We start from the raw sequence: 20,894 nt of genomic DNA, 5'->3' as shown, positions 1-20,894 counted from the left end.
GAAAAACTAAACTAAAATATTAACGGGTGGTTGTGTATGTGAAGGAATTATGGGTAATTTGCTTTACTTTTCTATACTTTCCAAGTTTTCTTTAGCAAGCACATATTACTTTAATTGTTTTAAACATCTTTAAATGATGGTGAGGCGAAGAAAAAGAGAAGGCAGTAGCTTGAAGGGGAGTAGCTTGAAGGGTAGAGAAAGGACTTTTGAGGCGGTAGGCTGAGGGAAAGTTGTTAGGGAGTTAGAGGCAAAGCAGGGACGGTCAGGCGCTCCTTCCTCCAAAATGAAGTCGCTTTCCCTGGAAAGACTTTTTCGCCGACCCCCTCCCCCCCACCACCGCGTGGGCCTTACAGTGTCTTATTTGCTTGTCATGGCATTTGCGTAGCTAGTGACTGCAATGGAAACTATTAGCTGGAGAATTCTAAGTGTATCACTGTATCTAACCGTATCACTGACTGGTTGTTGAACCTGAATGTCTCAGATCTGAGTTTCTGAGCACTCCCTCCTTCTTAATCGTCAATATTACCAAATATTTGCTAGTCACCTCCTACGTGCCTGGCTTTATGCTAATTTGCGCGGGGGTGAGGGTGGGGGTTGGAACGGAGGGAGCTTACGAGGAGAGACTAAATTTAGAAAAATAAAAAGATAAACCAAAATGCAAAATCACTGTGGCCTGGGTGGGGTAGCTAGGGAAGACTTAGAATGCAGATTCTCGGAGTTGGACTTGAAAGGTCAATCGGTCTAATTCTCTTACCCCGCGATTCAGAGAGTAGGTGGTACTTAAGTCAAGTCTTGAAAGACGGGTCGGGTTTGGATAAGCAGAGATCAAGAGGTGGGGGTTGGGAGCAGTAAAGGGAGGGAGCAAAGGCCCTGGGGCCAGGACACCCGCCGGAGTGCGGATCGATTTCCCGGCGGCCAGTGGTCAGCGTTATCTATAGGCTTCTTTTCTAGCCTCCCTTTCTCCCTTTTATTTTCAGCTGAGTCTTTGTTGCCTCAGCCTTGTAACCCAAGTGCGTACGAGGGAGCTTTCCAGGGCAGTTATACAATCTCCTCCAGCGCCTCCGAGGCCAAGGCCGTCCTGAGGCACTGCTCCCTGCCAGCCCTTCCCTTCCTGGGCCACTCGCTTCCTCAAAGCGCACCACAGGCCCCTCCTTCCTAAGCCCGCCGATTCGCCAGTTTCTAAGCAATAAAGTACCTTAGGAAGTTCTTTCTTGTTTGGTTTCGTTCGGAGTGAGGAGTTTAATCAGAGCTTTTAGTCAAACGTATAAAATACAGTAAAGACCCGGAAATTCCAATGCTTTAGACCTTGAACGTAAACGTGCGTCTTTCCTTTTAGGATTGAAGTTACGGTAAGTTCCTAAAACTAGTCCAGCAAAAGAAACAACCTCCTCAACATCCTGTGTGCACAGCAAGTGTGGAAAACTGAAATAGTCATTTGAGGTGTTTCCAAAATAAACGCCTGAAAGCACATTGCCTACGGTGACACATTCTCGGCTGCGGGGGGCGGGGCGGGGCGCGCTGGTGGGCGGGGCGCGGGGGGCTCAGGGAGGGGGGGGCGGGGCGCGCGGGGGGGCGGGGCGCGCGCCGGGATCCCCAGAGCTCCGCACGCTGCTGCCAGGACCCGTGCCCGCCCCGCCTCCAGCTCTCGTCTCTGTCGAGGTGGAGGCGGCCGGTGACCTGCTGCCGGCTGCCGCCCAGGAGGCTGTGGGCCGCGGCGGTCTTCGAGATTTGAGCGGAGGATGCAAGAGCGTCCCGCGGAGGCCGGACGGGCGTAAGGGTGGCAGAGAGCGGCGCCGGGGGCGCTCCGGCGGGGCCCAGACCGCGGGACGCTCGGGCGCGCCGGCCTGTGGCGGGCTCCAGAGGCCGCCGTTGCCGGGACCGCCGGCCCCAGCCCGAGCCGGTAGAGGGCTCTGCCGGGGCCTGGCGCTCGGGTTGCCGCAGCGTGCGTGGAGCTGTGTTGGAGCCTCCTTCCCTGGAGGAGCGAGGCCCCTGCGGCGCCGGGCCGTTTCTCTGAGGGCGTTGGAAGCGCGCCGCGATGAGGAGCCGGAGTAACTCCGGCGTCCGGCTGGACGGCTACGCTAGGCTGGTGCAGCAGACCATCCTGTGCCATCAGGTACGTGAAGGGGTGTCGCCTGTAATCCCCGAGGAGGTGCAGTGTCTCCTGGACGGAGACCCTGGGTGAACCCCCGTGCGTGTGTGTGTAGCGGGGTCTGCCGCGCCCCGGCTGAGGAGGCCCTACAGGACCCTGACGCCAAGAGGTGTTGGGCCGGGAACAGAAGCGGAGGCAGGCGCCGCTGAGCCCTGAGTCATGGCTTCTGAGTCCCCCGCCCCGCAGGCGACAGCTGGCTTCCAGGGAGGCAGAGCTGACAGATGTGTTGAAGCTTGTTTATTCGCACACACACACAGACACGCACACCCCGCCCGAGGTTAGGGAGTCACCTGCTTCCCCTCCTGTCATGGTAAAGAGCCAGGGGAACATTTAGCCATCTTAAGACTAGATGGTTGTGAAGACCTGAGGTGCTTTGTATGTACTGTTAATTCTATTTCTTTACTCTTTTAATGCAGGTTTTTCGTTGGTTATCATTCTAACAGGAAAGTTAAAACACTACTTTTTTCTTCTTCTTCTCCCCAAATCCCCCCAGTACAGAGTTGTATATCTTAGTTGTGGCATGTGGGACGCCGCCTCCGCGTGGCCTGATGTGCGGTGCCGTGTCCCAGCCCAGGATCCGAACCCGTGGAGCGCGCAACTTAACCGTTCGCCGCCCCCCCCCCCCCCGCCTTTCTTTTAACAGTACCCACATTTCAGACTTGTAAGGCTCCCCTTATTCAAGATAGCATTTACTTGCACTTGGTCAGAAGAAGAAGAGGTTATAAAACTCAGGAGTGGGGAATTAGAAGACCAAAGTTGCTAAGTAATGCATTTGATAGATTCTGTCTCCCCATATTAACACCTTAGGGTTACCTGCCTGTCCTCTTTTTCTTGACCCTGCAGAATCCTGTGACTGGCTTGCTTCCAGCCAGCTATGATCAGAAAGATGCCTGGGTCCGGGACAATGTGTACAGCATCTTGGCTGTGTGGGGTTTGGGCCTGGCCTATCGGAAGAACGCAGACCGAGATGAGGATAAGGCAAAGGCCTATGAACTGGAGCAGGTACTCAGAATAAAAATACAACGAGATCTGGGGCTGTGGGGAGTGGGGGCAGGAGAGGAGGGATTGAAGGAAATGTAGCCCACAGGAGCTAAGAGAACTGTATTTTGCCTTGCTCTCTCTTTCTTCACCTTCCCGAAATTATATTCCAAAAACCTTTCCTGTGTTGTAGTAAACTTGTTTTGCGGTGGAAACTTGAAACTTGTTGATTCACAGGGAGAGGGCACAGTCTGTTCTGTTACAGTGGAAAATCCTATCCTGGGATCTTTGCTAAAACGTTTAATCCTCTTTCAAAGTAAACGTGTTTTGCAGTCTCCAGCATATTTATTCTCATTGAGGAGAATGTTTGGGGGCAGGTGTCTACCATATTATTTTGTTTTTGAAAATGGTAGGTGGTGTTTGTATGAGGGTAACTGACACAAATTAGCAGACTTTCCCAACTAGACACAAGTAAAGACTGTTTATTGATTTTTATACCTATGGCTGCTGTTTCAGAGTCTGGTTTTTTTTCCTCTCCGTGAGCGAAATAAGGTCAGAGTCAGCAGATGCCTTTTCGCCAACTATTGAGACCCTTCCCCTCAGTAAAGAAGCATCCTTTATAGAACTGTGTAGACACAGGGTGCTGCATCCTCTTGAATGACCAAGAATACAGTATCCTGGGCCACGGGGGACTATTAATGTTGAGATACTCTGCTGTCAGTTGTAAGGTGTATGTGAATTCTTTTCCATTAGTGAAAAAGATTCTACAACAGACATTTTCTCAAATGGTCTCTCTCAAACTTAATCGATCTGAGCTCCAGTCGTCGTATGTAAATCAGAATATTGAAATTTGGTTGTTTTTAAGGGCACCAACTTATTGCAGGGTTGCAGTCTTTGGCAATAGGGAAGTTTCACTGTGTTGTCTTCTGTAACAGCAGACATTTGTTATTCCTTCAAGCCATTATTGAGAGGTACTTAGATCCACCAGAAAAAATTGTTGGAGTTTTTGTTCTGACCCAGGAAGTACAGATCAATATTTTTATGACTAAGAAATAATAGATAACCATTTAAAGAATTTGGAAAATATAGAGGAGTGTTAAAAAATCACCTGTAATCCTAACCCCCCCCCCCCCCAAATCCTCTATCCTACTCTAATGTTTTGTTATTTTGGTCTCAGTTTTTTGTTTGTTTTGCTAGAAATTAATATCAGTGGAACAGTACCCAAGATTCTATCCCTGATACAATTTGACCAATTTTTTTTCAATACTATTAGAAGAAATCTGTTGTCTCCTTGTTGAGCAATCATTCTGCAAAGTTGACATTTTTTCTTATGTGGCCCAGACAGAAAGCATTTAACAGAAGAAGGGGGAAAAAATAGGGAAACATTGAATTGTTCACCGGAAAATTTTAATGTTCCGTTAAGTAATTTTTCACATAGCCCCAAAATATTTTTTCATATCACCTCAATAACAACTTTGGAATGTCTCAACAACATTATGGCAGGAGGAAACATCTTCAAAAAAGGAACATTTCTCTAGGAATTCTAAAATTTCTATGAACTTTCATTATGAATTAAAACAAATTTTATTATTAGGTCTCATTAATTTCTTTCTCAAACCTTACTCAGTTAATTCAGACCAGGGATCAGAAAACTGTCTGCAAAGGTCCAGATAGTAAATATTTTCGGCATTGTGGGTCATGTGTGGTCTCTGCCCAACTACTCAGCTCTTCCATTGTTGCACAAAAGCAGACAGAGACGATACATAAGCGAATGAGCATGGTTATATTTCAGTAAGCTTTATTTACAAAGACAGGTGGTGAGTTGGATTTGTCCCTGATCTACAGGAGTGGTTCTAAACTCTGGCTATACACTGGAATCACTAGGGAAGCTTAAGAAATACCCTCACTGGACCCCACCCTAGAACAATTTAGATAAATCTCTGGAAGTGGAGCCCTGGGGGCATCAATATTTTTAAAAACTACCTAGATGATTCTCAAGTGCAGCCAGGGATACTAACCACTGATCTAAAGCCAATAAAAGAACATAGATTAAATCCAATAAGTCCATAGATTAAATTCCCACCTACTGTCAACTTTCTATAAACTGTGTGGATTTTCCCAACCTTGGATTGTTAATCATTTCCACTCTTCCTTCCAAATCTCACCTTGGTTTCTCTCTGAGAAATAATGTCAGAGGGCTAAAGAGAATTCTGGATGGAAAGGGGACAAGAGTTGAGGTGACTATTCTATCCTTGATTGAGAATAGAATTATGCACAAATGTTCTTTTCTCTTACTCACATAGATATAGGCTCACACCCATGAAAAGAAATAGGCACACAAATAGAGATAGCTCTTTGGCTGCCTTCAGTTCTGTGTCTTCTTCAGTTTTGTTCTCTTTGTGTAGTCTCTCATCTTTTCTCATGAGTTTAACAATTACCTTTATGAGAGTGACTTCCAAAGCTTCATCTTTGACTCTGACCTCACTTCAATTTCAAACCCTGATTTTTATTTGTCTTCTAATATGCACCTGCATATCCTTTTGCTTCTCAAACTCAATATGTCTGAAACTCCACCTTCTCTACTAAAAACAAGCAAAATAGATGACCAAACAGTAGCAACTCACTAAACATCCCTTTTTCTCTTATTGGTGCCCTCATTCGACCAGTCACTTGAGCAACATTACTTCCGGCATTTCCCATAGTGTGTTCCATGGAACACTAGGTCAACTAAGTTTCAGGCTGTGTTAAACAGTGAGTTTCTTTACTCCATAATTTCTCAGAGCCTTTGTGTAATGTGCATTTTGAATCTAAGATGGGAGTGAATTTTACAGCTTTTCCAGAATTTCCTGGGCTAGCATTCTATGAAACTGTTTGAAAAGTGCTGCCCTTAGGGTGATTTTGGACTTGTCCTTTTGCCTTTTGATACATACAGACCAAAGTCTGTTGATTCTTATAATTTTTCTTGAATCCAGCCCCTCCTTTCTATTCCCTCTGACTCAACCCTAGTCTAAACCCTGATCAGTTAACACTGTTGTGAAAAGCCACATTAAATTATATAATTTCCATTCTCAACAATCTTTCCATGGCTCTCATTTCCCTATGAATAAAATCTAAATGTTTTGGATTGAGAGGCAGGGGTCTCTAGGGTTTGGTCCTAGCCTGATTTTTCAATATTATATCATGCTGATGCCTTGCATTATACCCCCAGTTCCAACCAGGTTGCTGTCTTCATTACTCCTCTAACAATCCCTTAATAAAAATACCTGACATTCATGTAAATACTTTTCATTGTACTGCATACTTTGCCATAATTACTAGTATTTTATTCTCATAACATCTTGTGAATTAAATATTATTTTCCCCAATTTACAAGTGAAGGGATTGAAGCAGGAAGATGAAGCTGGGAGTTGGTAGTGCCATGAATACAACTTGGGTCTTATGACTTCAGATTCAGTCTTTTTGAATTTTTCCTCCGTGGAAGCCATGGACATTACCACCTCCAAATCTTTTTATGAGCTGTTTCTTCCGCCTATGATACCTGTTCCTTTCCAAGCTGATCTAATACCCTCCTTTCGAAGCCCTTCACCAGTCCCACTTTTCCTATGATTCCTGTCCTCATTGACTGCTCAATTGTACATTGATCACTTTTCTTCAGTTTTTCATTTATCAGATTTTGCATAATTATCGTGTGCCAGGCCCTGTAAAAGATATAAAAAAGAAAATGGACAAAATGTTTATATTTAACTCTCTACTTTTTATTTTTGAAAATTTTGAATTTACGGACAAGTTATAAGAATAGTAAAATGGGCGGCCAGCTGGGTAGCATAGTGGTTGAGTTCATGGGCTTCGCTTTGGCGGCCCAGGGTTTGTGGGTTTGGATCCCGGGAGTGGACCTACACACCACTCATTAAGCCATGCTGTGGTGGCATCCCACATGCAAAATAGAGGAAGGTTGGCACAGATGTTAGCTCAAGGACAATCTTCCTCAAGCAAAAAGAGAAAGATTGGCAACATGTTAGCTCAGGGCCAATTTTCCTCACCAAAAAAATTAAAATAATAATAAAAACTACCAAACTATTTCCAAAGTGGCTGCACTAATTTTAAAAAGAAAAGAGTAGTAAAATGAACATATTTGCATGTACTCTTTATCTACATTCACTAGTTGTTAACATTTTGTCATATTTGCATACTCCCTCTCTCTAAATGCACATGCACACACGTGATTTTTTTGATAAGCCATTTGAGAGTTATTTGCAGGCATGGAATACATATTTTTTAAATATAATCTGCTTAGTCCATTGACTTAAAGGTTCATAGTCTGATGGGGGAGACAGATATATAAATAAATAATTACAATACACTAGGACAGATACTGTAGAAACTATATATATATATATAGGAAATAAGTACAAAGTTCTGTGAGAACACACAGAGGCAAGAATTTCTAATTTTCCTTGAACAAAGCAAGGAAGGATTCACAGAGGAGTTGGGTTTTAAAGGGTAACTAGAAATTTTTAGGTAGACATGTTTGTAGTTTAGTTTGGTTTTTTTTTTTTTTTTTGACATATCTGTCCTGTCTCCCCTGTATGTTCCACAAAGCCTGGTAGAGTGCTTTGTATATTTTAGATGCTCAATAAATATCCATTTGTACATATACCTGGAGAGAGAGAGATTAATACTTACATAGATATGATTGTATATAGTTATATATTTTTATATAGTCAATACACAAATACATAGATGCATATCCTCAGAAAGAGTAGGTGAGAGGAGGGTGTTACTTGCTGTGGCTAGAAGCCTGGTGTATGAATAAATATGTATAGTTAATGCCAACTAGTGCATCTGAATCAGAAAACAGCCAGTTTGGGGGAACACAAAGTACAGCTACCTCCCCTCATTCCTACCTCCCCATGCTTCCTATTAAATTTGTCCTGACTTGGAAGTTGGAACTTGAGTACGAAAATGGCTGACAGAGGCCATTCCAGGAGGACAAAAGTGAATGGCAATCAGGAATCCTCCATTGGGTCCATGATCCCCCAGGTTTGCTGTTTAAGTTACAGAAAATGTAGATGAGAGTAGCAGAGCTGGATGGTAAAGAGAGTTGAAAGGTTGTGATAGAAACCTGTATGTGGTGACACATAGAAGATAATTCAGAATTTAATTGTCTCCCCACAGAGTGAGGAGGCTGTGTTAAGTGCTTTCTGTAATAGGGTATATTAAGGATGATCTCTTTCATTATGGTCAGAGTAATGATAGAGATTTGCTTGTAGAGGTTGTGGTCGGTTTCATTACTTTACAATAAATGCTTCATGCTTTAAAAGGTGATAAGATCATGTGCTGCCTGTTCTCTCTCTCTCTCTCTTTTTTAATTACTTTCCTTGATCTGTAAGGAGAGGGGACCATTTATAGACAGAAATTACTTAAGAAAGGGAGCTCTCTCAAGGAAACACTTTTTATTTTTCCTTCAGTAAAAGGTGTTATAACGAGTTGGGGCATAATTTAATAGATGCCTATCCTTATCATGCCTATTTCTTGCAATCCCACTTGAGTGTTTTGAAGGAATAACAGAATGATGTGGCACCCAAGTAGATTAGTTTTCAGAGGTGTCCTGAAGCCACCTCTGAGCCAGCATTCCTTGGAGTAACCTGGTTGTATTTCTTCTGGAGTGTGAAACAGAAAGCCTAGAGAAATGGAGAAGCTGTTTGGTGCTATATTCTTCCAAAACATATTGCCCACCCATGCCAATATTGATGAGCCCTTCTAGTGTCATGTAGTATAACTAGTATAGTACAGTATTACTATACTATATTATAATTAAATATAATTATTATTGCTATATAACATTATACCAACTAGTATAGTATATAGTGAGTAATCAGAATTTTGGAGTATTATGATTGGAAAACTACTTTAGAAATTGCCAAGCCCTAGTAAGAGAAACAGTGATGACTTGAGACTTAAGAAGTTTGTAGCTTTTTTTCCTCACAAAAAAGGGATTAAGTTGCATTAACAGTTCCCCTTTACACTTATTCTGAATTGAAGTTCATTTATTATTTTTTTAAAGATTAGCACCTGAGCTAACATCTGTTGCCAATCTTCTTTTTTTTTCTTCTTCTTCTTCTTCTCCCCACAGCCCCCTAGTATGTAACTGTATATTCTAGTTGTAGGTCCTTCTGGCTCTGTTATGTGGGATGTTGCCTCAGCATGGCTCGATGAGCAGTGCCAGGTCTGTGCCCAGGATCTGATCTGGTGAAACCCTGGGCCACCAAAGCAGAGCACACAAACTTAACCACTCAGCATGTGGCCGGCCCCCAAGTTGATTTATTCTTTAAGGAAAATGTCCAGATAAATATTTCTGTGGACTCTTGAAAATAAGTCTTGGCTAGTTTAGAAAAAATAAAAGTGATGACGTTGGCTTTTCTAGGCCATAAGATGTATTTTTGAATATCTTCATAGCTTTATGATTTTTGAGCTGACTTGCCCCTTTTCTCCAGGTGGAATGTTTTCTAATAGGATGATTGGCTTTGTTTTACATAAACCTGATGTAGCTTGGATTTTTTTTTAACTTGAAGCAGTCACCAACTGCAGCTTTTGATTCCACTTTTAGCTGCAGTCTGCTCTTCTGTGTGCCTATAAAGTAAATGCCATGTAAATAGGAACCCAGGATAGGGTTACTTGTTCTCAAAAGGTCATGTACCAACTGCAGTTGCTGAGTAAGTGTTCCTGCATCTAGGGATGTTTATAACAGTCTTGTTTCCATTTATTTTTGCAGAGTGTAGTGAAGCTGATGAGGGGACTGCTGCACTGCATGATAAGACAGGTATGGTGTTGGTAACAGCTCCCTCTCTAATAAAAGCACATTGTAATAGAATCTCTACCCCTTAGGGAATGTTTGTATTTTTTTCAATTTCACAAATAGTGCACACTAATTTTAGAAAATTTGTAGAACAGAGGGGGAAAATGTCACCCATGATCTCACCACCCAATTACCACTGGAACTTCTAGTCTTTTATCCCCCTCCTCTACAAATGATTTTTTAATATACTTCACTACAGTACATGGAATTATGTATATTGAGTAGAAGATGATACAGGTCTGGAAGCCCTCATCTGAAACCTTTGGGACCAGATAAATTTTAGAATTCGGAATTTTTCAGATTTTAAAAGGTAGTACAGTGTGTGTACCATATATTATGTTATGCTCTCAGTAGGTCCAGAATAGCACTCTACCAGAAACAGTCTCTCTGCAGGGAAACATGCATTTTCACACTAAGTGGAATAAATAAAAACTACAAATAGCCCCATGTCAATTTGAATCAAATGTTGCCACCAAATGAATTTTGGTGTTACACTCAGGGGAAAAAACATTTTGGAAGTGTTTTAGACTTTATGATTGGAGATAAGGGGCCACAGACTTATCTCCTTGCATTAATTTGTATTTTTGTGATCTTCAGTGAAGTTGAGCATCCTTTCATGTGTAGATTAAAAATTTGCATTTCCTCTTCTGTTAATTGCCTTTTGGATCCTTTGCCTATTTTTTTTGGGGCTGTCTCTTTCTTGCCTATTTGAGGAATTCCTGTACATTATGGATTTTAATCCCTTGTCACATATACTGCAAATATTTTTGGCAGTCTGTGGTTTATCTTTTGAGTTTCTTTATGATATTTTTTCCATTCAAAAGTGTTTTACTAAGAAAAAAAGTGTTTTACTTTTATCCTAAGAGATCTTTACACGTTTCACACATTGAATCTTAACTGATTTTCTTGAGACCAAGATTACATTTTATTAGAAGAAGCAATTGAGGCCCAGATTAATAAAGTGACCATCAACAGGCACACAAGTCTAAAGTAAAAAGAAATCAGCCCTAGACTTCTGAACTTCTTTATCAGTGCTCTCTCTTCTGGGCTATCTCACGGCCATTATTTCTTTTTTTTCCTTCTTTGCTACTTTTTTTGGTGTATTTTAGATATTTTCATTTTCTACCCTCCCAAATAGGTTTACAGTCACTAATTTCATGAATCATATTTAAAGGTATAAGAGTTACTGTCTTATATCAGATGCACACATACTCAGATCTAAATTTCAGGAACTAAGTCTTTCAGTTGTCCTTTGCACAATGTTTCCTTTCTGACCTCTGGTTTCAGCTTTCTTTCTATCTTCTCTGTCACTGCATGTCTCTCTCCCCAGGTCGTTTCATTACTCCTTCAAAATATATCCTCATTCTAATTTCCCTCAAAATTCCCATCTCTGTTTCAGGAACAAATGTATCTTTTCTATAACTCAGTTATCTCTTGCTAAGCTATTTTCACTCAACCTCTCTGCATCTCAGTTTATATCTACAATGTGGCAAAACACCCATCTCAAGAGTGAAAGAGAGGTAATGAATAGGAAATCGCTAGTTTTGACTGATATTATTTTCTAATTAAATTTCTTAAATTAAAACACAGCAACAGTAGACTTTCCTAGTTGTATTGGTGTAGGGGAAAAAGATAACAATGCATTTTAAATAATCACAATTGCCTGAAGACCGAATGCAGCGATGTATGTTAAGAGTACTATGGAAGTATGGCGTTTGGGTTGATTTTTCTGCATAGCCTTCTTTTACTGTTTTTGTTTTCTTCAGGTGGATAAGGTAGAATCTTTCAAGTATAGTCAGAGTACCAAGGATAGCCTCCATGCCAAGTATAACACCAGAACCTGTGCCACTGTAGTGGGTGATGATCAGTGGGGACACCTGCAGTTGGATGCTACCTCTGTGTACCTGCTCTTCCTAGCACAAATGACTGCCTCAGGTCAGTACAAGGACAGAAGAACTGGGGGCCACTGCAGTGTGGAGCTTTTGCTCTGGCACGTGTGACTTCACCAAAGGTGTTGGCTAGAAAACAACATAGCTGTTTACATTGCTCAAAGATGCACATTGGAAACAGTATTTTGCAAATTTTATATAGAGTAACAACTCTTTGAGGTTTAGTTAGTATTCTTTTACATTGAGAAACAAATCTGGGGTACTAATTAGTTTTTTTTAATTGAGAACCAGGAAATCTGGGATAGATTTTCTTTAGATGGTATTTTTATCTTTTATTAATCCTCATATACCATGAGATGAGAAAGAAGGGCTAGGGTTCATTGTTTGTTCTCATACTATGCACCGACAAGCCTATAGTTAGTATTAACATAAATTGAATCACCTACTTTATACTGCTCTTTATGAATGTATTATAAACAAGTCATCTGTCTATAGGCATCTAAATTATATTAAGGGAATTGACTTAGGAATCACAATTCGAATGTGTATTTCTTATTATTGAATAATACACCCTTTTCATATAGGTTTGTTATTAGCTTTATATGCTTTAACTGAAAAAGAAAAGTGTAAGGACCAACATAATTCCCTTTTATTTCTCCTAATTAGAGAGGACAAGGAATTTGATTACCTTCAGTTTGTAAATTAAACAGGAACCTTTGTTAGATCTTCCTGAGTAAGTAAATGTACTTCTCAAAATACCGTATTTTTGCCATTTCAATTTATCTTCCTCTTTGGTTACAGGGCTACTTGGCACTAAGGGCATTCAGGTTGAGAATTACCCCATAATACTCTTCTCCTTTTCTTGCATAAATAAATATTTGGTGATAAAGCCTTCCTTTTTTTTACCTTTAGAACACAAGCCCAGAAGCTGAATAACCTATTCTTAAAATTATAATATGACTACCCACATACTCCCTTCTTTTGGAGGGGAGGTTCCTCCCTGAATAAATATATTTTTAGATTTTATTTATTTAAACAGAATGGCAGCTATAACTCCATTTCTAATATTCTTTTAATACCAATTCTGGAATGTTTTTCTACAAAGTAAACAGTATCTAAATATCCCTTGTGGTTTTTCATATTGAGCCAAGAAAGGAAGCAGAAATATACTAAAGAGGCTTATAAGAGACATAGTCATTCATTCACCAAATGTTTGTTGATTTCTGACTTAACATTCAGTTCAATGAGCTAACTTTGATAGGTGCTTGGAATAAGGTGGACATTATTTGATCAGGCCTTTGAGGAATAAGTAGGAATAAGTAGAAATTCACAAATCAGAGAAGGGAAGGGAATAGCATGACTACAGCACATAAATTTGAAAAGTACTGGCCACTAAGGTAAATCTAGGTATCTTCTATGGTTAGAGTGTAAGATGGATCTGAAAAACTGGCAAAAGATGAAGCTAGAAAGTTGGAGCTAGCTGTTTAAGGGCCTGTATACCTTGCTAGGTAAGTTTGGAGTTGAGTCTGTAGTCAATAGAGAGCCACTCAAGGTAAATAATCAAGAAAATTTCAGGTGATTCAGATTCAGGAGGATAGATTGCATAGGGGAGAGAATTAAGATGGAAGACTAGTTAGGAGGTTAGTGAAATACTTTAGGCAAGAAATGATGCAGAACTTATGTAAGGCAGTTGCCTTGAGGATGAAAAAGATAGATGTGAGACATAGTAGGTAGAGTATGAAAGATCTTCATGGAAAATTTAGCAGTTTTCTACATATTTTTGAATTCTTAAAAATCTCAACCTTGGTTAAAGAGAGACTTAGAGAGAAGCTGACTGCAACTTACAGGATGGTGGCATGAGGAGCTCCACAGACTTCTTCCCAGCAAAATAACCATAAATAGTGAAAATTAATTTTAAAAACCAACCATTTAAAGTCACTGGAAATTGTCCTAAGGGCATACAGCAAGTAGAGAAATAAGAGAGTGTGGCATTTGGGCCACAACCTACTTCCTCCTCTGCCCCAAGCTCACCATGACAGAAGTCAAGAATACAAGGCTCCCTCTTCTCCCAGCTCACAGTCTCTCCCTGAGAGAGGTAGATTACCAGCATTTCTCATCCTCCCCAGCTCTGCATTGCAGAAACTCTAGTCTAGCCAATAACTAAGAAGTCCGTAACTCCCTTCCTACCTGCCCCTCCCCATCCCACTCATGGAGTGGAAGCTTAATCCCAGACAGAGCAGACAGAGAATACTAGGCCTGACCCACCTTGCTAGCAGCATGGAGCGAGAGGCAGGCCATAAAAACAGAAAGCTCCATAGCTCTTCCCAAGAGAACTGACTTTATTTGAAACAGAGTCAAGGCTAAGGGCACTCTCAAAAACAATGGAGATTTTGGTTCTAAGAAATTAAGTTCCAAGAAATTAGGTACCAAGAAATGAAGAGGAGGCTGATAGCTCAATAAGAGCAACAAGTTAACCCATAGTTTCTGGTTTCTTCCAGAGAGGAGATTAGGCAGGGTGGGAATGATGTGATTCCCAGTGGGAGGAAGACTTTCAGTGTATACCTGTTGGTATTTCTCTCCACAGAAAGGTGCAGGGAGGGGAGAGGGGAAAGGAGTTAGTTTTTAAACAAAAATGGATCATATTGTGTATATTGGGAAGCAGTATAGTATCTTGGTTAGGAACTCAGTCTCCGAAGTAAAACAGAAGTTGATGGTCAATTGAGTCCTAGTTCCACTATTTATTAGTTACATAACCTAAGGCAAATATTTAACCTAAGCCTCATGGGAAAGATAGAGGTACTCACCTCTTAGGGTTGTTGTAAAAATTAAATGTATAATTCATGTGAAACACTCCATTTGTAAGCTATAACTATCTTTGTATAACTTACATTTAGAATAATTATCATTTTTACTGTAAAAATATGATTGTAAGTTCTCCTTAAAATCCTAATTGTATCTACTTATTCCTTAGTATTTAGACTTCCTCCAACTCTTTTTTGAAATATTTGTCTGTACACTTAAGCACATTGTAAATTAGTTGCTTATAGAATTAGGAGTCTGAGGCTTTCTATTAAAACCTACAAATAACAGTTAAAATTCTTCCATATTAAAATATGCTGATATCTCAGTTGAAAATTAGCCCGGGACTCATCTGTGGTCTTGTTTTTATGGTTTGAGAATCAAAGTTCCTCCCATTATTCCTAAGCAGGAATAGGATTACTTTGGAGTAGTGGGGTCACTTAGTCACTGTGGCTACCTATAAAGCCTATAGTGATAATTGAACAACTCTATATCTTTATTCTTTTTCCTCAGGACTTCATATCATCCACAGCCTAGATGAAGTCAATTTCATACAGAACCTTGTATTTTACATTGAATCTGCATATAAAACTGCTGTAAGTACTCATTTTGGACCAGATTTTAAACATGCTTTTAAAAAAATTTTTTATTGAAGTGTAATTGACATATCCTGTTAGTTTCAGCTGTACATCATAGTGATTTGATGCCTATATACATTACAAAATGATCACCATGGTAAGTCCAGTTACAATCTGTCACCATGCAAAGTTATTACAATATTATTGTACAGCATAATATTGACAGTATTATGCTGTACATTACATCTCTATGAATCATTCACTTTGTAGCTGGAATTTTGTAACTCTTAATCCCCTTCACCTATTTCACTTGCTCCTCCCCCCAAATCCCTCCCTCCCGTGGTAACCACCAAGTTGTTTCCTGTATCTCTGAGTCTGTTTCTGTTTTGTTTTGTTTGTTTATTTCTTCTGCTTTTTAGATTCCACATATAAGCAAAATTATATGGTATTTAGCTTTCCCTTTCTGACTTTTTCACTTAGCATAATAACCTCTGTATCCATCCATGTTGTTGCAAATGGCAAGGTTGCATTCTTTTTTATGGCCGAGTAATACTCCATTGTATATATGTGCCACATCTTCTTTATCCATTCATCTATCACTGGACACTTAGGTTGCTTCCATATCTTGGCTATTGTAAATAATGCTGTAGCGAACCTATGGGTGCATATATCTCTTCAAATTAGTGTTTTCGTTTTCTTTGGATAAATACCCAGAAGTTGAATTGCTAGATCATATGGTAGTTGTATTATTAATTTTTTGAGGAACCTCCATACTATTTTCCATAGTGGCTGCACCAATTTACATTCCCACCAACAGTATACAAGGGTTCCCTTCTCTCCACATCCTCACCAACACTTGTTATTTTTTCTCTTTTTAATAATAGCCATTCTGACAGGTATGGAGTAGTATCTCGTTGTGGTTTGATTTGCATTTCCCTGATGGTTTGTGATGTTGAGCATGTTTTCATGTGCCTTTTGGCCACCTGTATATCTTCTTTGGAAAAATGTCTATTCAAGTCTTCTGCCCATTTTTTAATCAGGTTTGTTTTTTTTGATATTAAGTTGTGTAACTTCTTGATATATTTTTAATATTAACCCTTTATTGGATGTATGATTTGCAAATATCTTCTCCCATTCAGTAGGTTGTCTTTTTGTTTTGTTGATGGTTTTCTTTGCTGTGCAAAAGCTTTTTAGTTTGATATAACCCCATTTTTTAAATTTTTGCTTTTGTTGGCCTTGCCTGAGGCGACTGTTCCACAAAAGTATTGCTAAGACTGATGTCAAAGACCCGATTGCCTATGTTTTCTTCTAAGTGTCTTATGGTTTCAGGTCTCACATTCAAGTCTTTAATTCATTTTGAATTTATTTTTGTGTATGGTATAAAATAGTGGTTCAGTTTTATTCTTTTGCATTTAGCTCTCCAGTTTTCCCAGCACCAGTTGTACGTTCTTACCTCCTTTGTCATAGATTAATTGATCATATATACATGAGTTTACTTCTGGGCGCTCTATTCTATTCCATTGATCTATGTGTCTGTTTTCATGCTGGTACCATACTGTTTTGATTACTATGTCTTTGTAGTATAGTTTGAAATCAGGGAGCATGATATCTCCAACTTTGTTCTTTCTCAAGATTGCTTTGGCTATTTGGGGTCTTTTGTAGTCCCATGTAAGTTTTAAGATTCTTTTTTCTAGTTCTGTATAAAATCCCATTAGCATTTTGATGGGGATTTTCATTGAATCTGTAGATTGCTTTGAGTAGTATGGATATTTTAATAATATTAATTATTCCAATCCATGAGCATGGTATATCTTTCCTTCTATTTGTGTCATCTTCAGTTTCTTCCATCAGTCTCTTATAGTTTTCAGAGTACAGGTCTTTCACCTCTTTGGTTACATTTATTCCTACATATTTTATTCTTTTTGATGCAATTGTAAATGTGTTGTTTTCTTAATTTCTCTTTTTGATAGCTTGTTATTAGTGTATAGAAATGCAACCAATTTCTGTATATTAATTTTGTACCCTGCAACTTTACTAAATTCATTTATTAGTTTTAATTGTTTTTGTAGTGGAGTCTTTAGGGTTTTCTATGCATAGCATCATGTCATCTACAATATGGTGTTTTTAAAATACTGGACAACCCATTCCTTCTCTTAATGCTGCACCTCATAATGAACCAATCTATAAGGCTTCTGGCAAAAATTGCCTTCAGCCTCTTTCTTTACTAAGTCCTGTCATCCTCTGTTTGCCTTCTCCCCAAGGGAGTTACAGAGGCCAGAAGGTCAAGATTCTATGCCTTCATTCTTTTCAAACTCTATAGTATCTCATGGTATGTATTTGGCAGTCTAGGGATAAATTGTGGTCTTATTTTAATGGTTTATGGTGTTAAACAGGAGTAAGATGGCTAGGGAGTATTATGGGTCAGTTAGCTACTTAGAAAGTATATTAAACACATGGTTAAATTTTATCTGCAGACATCAATTCAGTGCTTACTATACAAATATAGTTACTTGTTCTTACAACTACCATATGAGGTAGGTTTATGTTAACTCCTAATGTATTTAACATCTTCTCAGGGACTGCTGTTCTTCATTGCATGATGTTCATTGTATTGGAAATGGCTGTATCATAAGTAGTCCAATTTCTTTAGTTGTTTGTTTAGTTTTTAGTTGTTTTAGGTAGGAGGGTAAATCTGGAACCTGTCACTCTGCATTTGCCAGGAGGATAAGTCAAACATAGACATATTTGATGCAAACAGACATTGTTTGTTGAGTGATTGCTTCGCCTTCTGATACCGTAGGCCTGCTGTAGTCTAGGGTGCAAATCAGGGTTCTCTGGCCTCTCCATTGCAGTCAAGGGTTGTAGCAGTAGAATTAATGATATTTATGCCTTCTCATACTCTGATCTTTGCTGAACAAACTAGGATAGAGCTGGGTTAGGGGCCAGGCAAGGCTAGCCATGGGATATAAATGTGGATTGCCTTCCTGAAGTGTCACTTTAGCTCAAAAATTTTATACGAAAAGTAATTTAAGGTAGATACAGAAATAAATATAGGTGGTTTGTGTGTGTGTGTGTGTGTGCGCACGTGTGTATGTGTGTACACACACACGTATGCACAGGGGTATTTCCAAGTTTTTTTCTATGAGAGGGCCTAAAAGCAATGACACCACAGTGACAATGAGCACCAGTCCACAGGTATTGGATTATAACTATCGTTCTCTAATAAAAGAAACCAGGATTCCTTGTAAAACTGGTGGATTCCAAGGCTGGAAAAAGGAACATACAAGATGAGACTGGAACATCTTGTAGTGACAGACTGAGGAAGTGTTTAAAAAAGAATAGAGTATGTCAAAAGGGGACAGGAACCAATCTGGAAGAATTCCCAATGGCCAAAGCTGGAACAATTTGAGCAACAAAATAAATAATGATAACGTTTTATTATAACACAGAGAATAACCTGAATATCCATAAGTTCACACTGATATAAGTAAATAGTTGAATAAATAAATGAGGAGAAAGGACAGCTCTTCCTTAGAGAAGAATTGCAATTAATGACTGTAGAGGTAATGAAGGAACTAGAAAATCACTGTTGAACCACTGTAATAATTCTTGCAGACAAGATTCACCGATGGATGCTAAATTAGTAAGTAGATGTTTGAGGAGAAACAGGATATTTGCACAGTTGTATCTTTCTCAAGCTATTTGTTAATTATGAAGGGGAAAATAGTAACAATAAAATGGAGATACCCTATAGTATCTCCTTTACCCAAGTGGAGAAGGTTAACATCACCAGTAATAGGACATATCAGCATCGTGTACCCCGTTAGAATGCACTGAGGACACAGCATAATGTTTGTAGTATTCTTGCCAAAAGTGCATAGCCTCAATCTAAGCAAGAGAAGACATCAGACAAACCTAAACTGAGGGAAATCTATAAAATATCTGACCACTAATCTTCAGAAAGTATCAAGGTCACACAAGACAAGATTTGAGAAACTATAACTGATTGGAAGAGATTAAGGAGGCATGACAAATAAAATATGGTATTCTGGATTAGATCCTGGAATATAAAAAGGCTATTAGTGGAAAAACTAGTGAAATCCTAATAAAGCCCATAATTTGGTTACTAGTATTTTACTGATGTTAATTTCTTAGCTTTGACAATTATGCCGTGGTTATGTTAGGTGTTAACATTAGGGGAAACAGTGAAAGGTATATGGGAACTCACTGTACTGTTTTTGCAACTTCTCTGTAAGTCTGAGGTTATTTCAAAATATAAAGTTTTTAAAAAGTAATTTTAAATATTATCTTTATAATATCAAGGGACTGTATAGAGCTATGATTGAGAATGTAGGCTTTGGAGTGATAATACTTGGACTCTAATCCTAGCTCTGACACTTGATAGCTATGTGACCTTGGGAGAGCCACTTAACCTCTCTTTGTACCTCGGTTTCATCATCTAAAATGTAAGGACTAAGGAAGATAATAGTATAAAGTGCATAGGTTAGTGCATGGTACATTGTCAATACCAAAAGAGAGTGTAATCAGAATGGATGTTTAAGATAAAATACTGGGGTGCTGTTTAAGCTCCATCTCCTAGACCCCCTGGGTATCTGCTTGGATGAAAAGTTTTGAGAAGCACCTCTTTAGATGCACTGAGTTATAATTCTTAGTCCTGATGTCAGCTGTCAAGGAGTCTTCCAACTTCTTGGAGACCCCAGTAGAATTTAAAGCTACTGGAAAATAGCTACAGGGGCAACCCAACTCATTTGCGTCTTCTTAATCAGCATTGTGGGTATACATATGTATGGTAGATTAGCTACTATGTGTGCCTCTTATTCAAGGGTTGTACATCTAGTAAGCATTAAGCAGTGATGACTTACTAATGGTATGTTGATTATTTTATGCCAGGACTTTGGGATATGGGAACGTGGAGACAAGACCAACCAAGGGATCTCAGAATTGAATGCCAGTTCAGTTGGAATGGCAAAGGTAATTTTCTTTTCTTTGTTTTTACCAAGTGTGGGGTAAGGAAGTCTGGTACACCTTTGCCATAGATAAAGGCTTAACTTGCATGTGGACCATCATCAAATTAATTGTTCTTCTAAACCACAGGCAAAATTCAGATTCTCCCATAGAACTATGGACGTGTAGGTGAAGACTTCCTTCATAAGCTCCAGATTTGTATATCCAACTGCTTTTGTAGCATATCTCTTCTTACATATCCCACAAGGACCTCAGAGAACCTATCTTAAACTAAACTCATCATCTCTGCCATTACAAAAATAAACAAAAGGAGGCTTTTGCTCCTTCCATACACTGGTTGACAAAGCTTGGTATCATGGAACCATCTCTCAGTCTTCCACCTCCCTCACTCTCCTGCATCCCCCATATCGTTATCATCACCATCATTATTACCTTTCTACTTTTCTCCATCTTTTTCTTTCTACTGCTACTGCTTTAATTCCAGCTCTTATCTTCGGAAACAGCAAGAAGTCATAAAATAGGACAGCAGGAATAGGATCAAATGTATCCATTATAATAATAAATATGCATGACAATTTAAGTTTCCCCTAACACAAGGCAAAGACACAGATTGATTTTTAAAAAGAAAATCCAGTTTATACCACCTATAAGAGTTCTAA

The 20,894-nt window shown here is 39.4% G+C and overlaps 1 protein-coding gene across 5 annotated transcripts in view; it reads left to right on the top strand.

Moving 5' to 3' along the window:
* Positions 1 to 1,566: 1,566 nt before the first annotated feature.
* PHKA1 (phosphorylase kinase regulatory subunit alpha 1) overlaps positions 1,567 to 20,894 on the top strand; it is a 110,894-nt gene continuing 91,566 nt past the window's right edge. The window contains exons 1-7 of one of the 5 annotated variants that reach the window (XM_070258211.1): positions 1,617 to 1,790; positions 1,907 to 2,113; positions 2,993 to 3,151; positions 9,900 to 9,947; positions 11,750 to 11,918; positions 15,185 to 15,267; positions 20,161 to 20,241. In XM_070258211.1, the coding sequence (XP_070114312.1) occupies positions 2,036 to 2,113; positions 2,993 to 3,151; positions 9,900 to 9,947; positions 11,750 to 11,918; positions 15,185 to 15,267; positions 20,161 to 20,241 (618 nt within the window). In that variant the 5' untranslated portion in view covers positions 1,617 to 1,790; positions 1,907 to 2,035. Of the gene's footprint in view, positions 2,114 to 2,992; positions 3,152 to 9,899; positions 9,948 to 11,749; positions 11,919 to 15,184; positions 15,268 to 20,160; positions 20,242 to 20,894 lie in introns of all 5 variants that reach the window. The other 4 variants (XM_070258213.1, XM_001488209.7, XM_014728967.3 and 1 more) reach the window with 4 other exon arrangements.

The sequence above is a fragment of the Equus caballus genome, chromosome X, assembly GCF_041296265.1.
Source record: "Equus caballus isolate H_3958 breed thoroughbred chromosome X, TB-T2T, whole genome shotgun sequence".
Classification (NCBI taxonomy): domain Eukaryota; kingdom Metazoa; phylum Chordata; class Mammalia; order Perissodactyla; family Equidae; genus Equus; species Equus caballus.
The sequence above is the reverse complement of the archived record's forward strand: the minus strand, read 5'-3'. Positions and strand labels throughout refer to the sequence as shown.